This window comes from Festucalex cinctus, unplaced genomic scaffold (assembly GCF_051991245.1).
Source record: "Festucalex cinctus isolate MCC-2025b unplaced genomic scaffold, RoL_Fcin_1.0 HiC_scaffold_147, whole genome shotgun sequence".
Lineage (NCBI taxonomy): Eukaryota > Metazoa > Chordata > Actinopteri > Syngnathiformes > Syngnathidae > Festucalex > Festucalex cinctus.
Window position 1 is genome coordinate 67,915 of NW_027520394.1, and position 4,441 is coordinate 72,355.

At 46.7% G+C, this 4,441-nt stretch overlaps 1 protein-coding gene across 1 annotated transcript; it reads right to left on the bottom strand.

The window, feature by feature from the left end:
* Window positions 1–380: 380 nt before the first annotated feature.
* Window positions 381–2,032, bottom strand: LOC144011499 (uncharacterized). Its single transcript, XM_077511599.1, has 6 exons — window positions 1,632–2,032; window positions 1,435–1,545; window positions 1,185–1,349; window positions 1,018–1,101; window positions 711–872; window positions 381–630 (listed from the first exon to the last, which is right to left on the bottom strand). Exons 2-6 carry the CDS (start codon window positions 1,543–1,545, stop codon window positions 415–417), a joined length of 738 nt encoding a protein of 245 aa, XP_077367725.1. The 5' UTR covers window positions 1,632–2,032; the 3' UTR covers window positions 381–414.
* Between the last annotated feature and the right edge of the window lie 2,409 nt (window positions 2,033–4,441).

Sequence of the window (4,441 nt, forward strand, 5' to 3'; positions counted from 1 at the left end):
TGGACTTAAGCGGGGGACGGAATCGGAACCACCCACCAGGCCGGTGCTCTCAGGTTTAGCCCATCGGTCGGAATCCTGGAACTGGATCTTGGTTGGTTGGGGTTGGATTCCTGGAACTGGACCTGGAACTGGTTGGGGCTCAATTCCTGAAAATTGACTCAGGCCAGGAACGGAACCACCCAGCCCGGGACTCACCATGCCGGTGTTCTCGACGTGTTTGGGGCCCGCTTCGCCGATCGGTAAGAATCCTGGAACTCGACCTTGGTTGGGTTTGGATTCCTCGAAATGGACTTAAGCGGAAAATGGAACCACCGACCCTGACACATTGTGAGAGGCATGCAGCATTGTCTTAAAACATACAATGTAAAAAACCTGGAAGAAGACCCACCAGAACTCCAACATTCCAAATTGACTTTAATTTTCACATCTTTTGATCATCATTCGGATTTGGTTTCTAATGTTCTCAATAGATAGTTCCAGCTCATGGCATAGCTGTCGAAATGCTGGTTGTTCAGCCACGATCTCCCGTATCCTTTTTTTCAGGACCAACTTTTCCTGGATCTCTCTTTCGAAGAGAGTTTTGACCATGGAATAAAATTGTGGTGTGAGTGCGAGTTTTCTTCGTTGACCCTGAAAGACATAAAAATGACAAAGGTTTAATTTTAGGATTTCCACATTAGAGTCACCCTCCGCAGCCCAAGTCTACTTACATTATTATAAAGACTGATTTTTTCTGGAAGGGTTGTTGGCACTGAATTTGGTTCGGGAGATCTCTTTTGCTGTGTTTCGTTCCCTTTTGGATGGACTTTGTCCTTTTTCTTTAACTTGAGCTTCTCCTTCATCTTCTTCTTCTTCTTGCGGGACTTGAGATCCTAAGGACACAGTATGTTATATTTTGGGTTAGGGTTAAGGTTAGGGTTAAGGTTAACCCTAACCCTAACCCCCCCCCCGGGGGTTAAGAAATATTACATGTCGGTGTATTACAATGACAGAATTACTTCCAGGAATTCTACTCACAAAGTTCAAGCGCTGGACATGTTTTTCTCCGAACAAGGCACGTTCCAAAATCTTTTCCTCATCTTCCCAGTCACTGAAGTCAGGCTATAGTACAAAAAGGAAAATAGAAGACATAGCTATGGGTCACAACTTTAACAACAGGAGACATGGGACTTCCTGGATTTCACCTCAGCTTCCCTCAGGTGTACATTCTCCATTTCCATCAACTGGGGAGAAGCTTCCCTTGAAACTTGCTGTCCGTCTCCCACTGTTTTGTCAGATGTGTTCAACTTTTTGCTGCCGTCTTTACTCTTCCTTTCCTTCTTCTTTCCCCCAGGTGAGCCCGTCTGTGTCTGTCACCAGAAAGGAAACAGTCATATTTTGGTGGCATGAAGCAGTGTTGCATTTGATTGGACCACTTCCAGGAATTCTACTCACCAAGTGCAGGGAGGAGACCGTCTGCGTTAAGGGCAGGGAGGCTTCCTGTGTTAAGGGGAAGATGATTTGTTCCATGACGTCCATCTCATCTTCGCTTTCAGTCAGGTACATCTATACAACGACAAAATCCAATTTGGAAGACATGGCAATGGGAGGAAAACTTCCACAATAGTGACATGGGACTTCCTGGATATCACCTCAATTACTCCAATGTGTACAGTTTTTTTCCTGGACTGGGGAGTAGAGACGAGGTCCCCGGGCTCCCTTGAAAGTTGCCATCCAGCCCCCACATTCTGCTCAGACCTGTTCACATCTTTGGTAGTTCTCAGCGGGGAGGCCTGTGTTAATGGCACAGAAACCTCCTGTGTCAAAGGCTCGAAAGGTTCTTCCGGGAGCTCCTCCTCATTGCAATTCACGTTCACCTATACAACAATAAAAAAACAATGTATAATACATGGGTGTGGGTCATGTCTTCCACAATAGCGACACAGAACTTACTGGGGGCTGGAGTGAGTGCTCCGTAGAATTCCTGGAACTGGACCTTGGTTTGGGGTCAAATTCCAGGAACTGGACTGGGTTTGGGGGTCCAATTCCAGGAACCGGGCATAGGCGAGGCCGGTGTCCTGGCCCCGCTGCGCGGGGCCTCACGGGGGCTAGCTACGCTTGGGTCCCGCTCCGCACAGTTCCAGGAACTGGACTTTGGTTGGGGGTCCAATTCCAGGAACTGGACTTTGGTTGGGGGTCCAATTGCAGGAACTGGACTTTGGTTGGGGGTCCAATTCCAGGAACTGGACTTTGGTTGGGGGTCCAATTCCAGGAACTGGACTTTGGTTGGGGGTCCAATTCCAGGAACCGGGCACGGACGGGGCAACGAAGCAGCCGCCACGCTTCGCGGGGCCTCAAACACGCAAGGGGCCCGCCTCGGAGGCCAGGGAAAAGCTATCGGCTATCGGTAGATTTTCTAGAACTGTACCTTGGTTGTGGATGAATTCTTGGAGCGGGAACTCGCTTGAGATTTGAATTCCTGAAACCGGACTCTTTTCCCCAAAGGCGACGCACATTTCCAGGAACTCACCTCACTCATCCTTGGAACCTGCAGCGGCGCTTTCTTGTGCTTGCCCTCACACTTCGATGCTAATGAATGGGGGTTGGACAAACGCAGGCTTAAATAGTCCGGTGTTGGTGATGTCACGGTACTGCAGCCAATCACCTTCCGATTGGCCAAAGGCACCTCCTCCCCACACACAAACGCTAACAATTAGCCAGTCAAGCGACACCTTGTGGTGAAAGCAAAAACTGCGTGACTCAGAAAAGCTTTCTTGAACAAACAGACTTTATTTTACGATTTTGTAGTGGAAAAGTATGAGTATTACGGTGAGGTACACCACTCCAAAGATGCACATAATAAATATGGAGATGAGGCACATTTGCTCTGTAAACGCCCATCCGCTCTCATAACATGGCCAAGTGAATCTAGATAGAAAAAAAAAATAAAAAAACACTAAACGCAATTCACTGAGTAGTGTTTACAAATATGAACGCATCTTTCCGGGAATTACATGTCATCTTTAAGGAATTACATGTCACCTTTAAGGAATTGCGCGCCATTTTTAAGGAATTGCGCGCCATTTTTAAGGAATTGCACGTCATCTTTAAGGAATTTTACACGTCATCTTTAAGGAATTGCGTGTCATTTTTAAGGAATTGCGTGTCATTTTTAAGGAATTGCATGTCATCTTTAAGGAATTACACGTCATCTTTAAGGAATTTAGGTTGCCATCCTGGATGTAGACATCGCCAACTTACCCTTGACTTGTTTCCATTGCCATGTTCATTTGGGGATCCAGTGTAGTGAGCACAATGCTCGGGATCCATCGTGGAGTTGTCTCATCTGTCCAGAGACCCCATGATTTTTTTTTTTGCAAGTGCACATGCAAAGAAAGCCATTCAAAAATATCATACCTTGCTGGTCATAATCAGGAGGAGGACTTTCCAGATATTGACCCATCCTTTTTTGCGCTTGCTCGCTTGACTTCTGAAGGCGGCACTGACAGCGACTGCTTTTATAGACTCAGCCCAGCCTTGCAACTGGCCATTGACCAATCACTGCGAAGGGGGTGTAACGGTAACGCCCGCCATAAAAAAAAAAAAACCCATCCAAGTCAATTTCCAGGTTTTATACATATAATTCCACAATTTCACCATGGGCAAACCAAACGTCTATTGGCTCAAAAATTACCAGTGGGAAGGGCCATATCTGACCAAAAAACAATCACTGCAATCAGCTGTTGACCAATAGATGGTCACGTCAATTTCCAGGTTGCCTACATATAATTCCACAATTTCAACGCAGTACAATTCATGGAACACAACCCGTCAATTTCCAGGTTGCCTACATATAATTCCACAATTTCAACGCAGTACAATTCATGGAACACGTCCCGTCAATTTCCAGGTTGCCTACATATAATTCCACAATTTCACCATGGGCAAACCAAACGTCGATTGGCTCAAAAATTACTAGTGGGAAGGGCCATATCTGACCAAAAACCAATCACTGCAATCAGCTGTTGACCAATAGACGGTCACGTCAATTTCCAGGTTGCCTACATATAATTCCACAATTTCAACACAGTACAATTCATGGAACACGACCCGTACGATTCATGGAATCCGACCCGTACAGTTCATGGAACACGACCAGTACAATTCCTGGTATTCAACCCCGACCAGTACAATTCCTGGAATCCGACACGTACAGTTCCTGGAATCCGACGCGTACAGTTCCTGGAATCCGACGCGTACAGTTCCTGGAATCCGACGCGTACAGTTCCTGGAATCCGACGCGTACAGTTCATGGAACACGACCAGTACAATTCCTGGTATTCAACCAGTACGATTCCCGGACCCCGACCAGTACAATTCCTGGAATCCGACACGTACAGTTCATGGAATATGACCAGTACAATTCCCGGGCTCCGACACGTACGATTCATGGAATCCGACC

Excerpts from the sequence above, each read along its gene's own strand:
- LOC144011499 (XM_077511599.1), bottom strand. The coding sequence starts at position 1,545 with ATGTACCTGACTGAAAGCGAAGATGAGATGGACGTCATGGAACAAATC. Across the intron at positions 1,102-1,184 it reads TACACCTGAGGGAAGCTGAG|CCTGACTTCAGTGACTGGGA; the intron begins GTGAAATCCAGG and ends TTTGTACTATAG. Across the intron at positions 873-1,017 it reads ATGTCCAGCGCTTGAACTTT|GATCTCAAGTCCCGCAAGAA; the intron begins GTGAGTAGAATT and ends CTGTGTCCTTAG.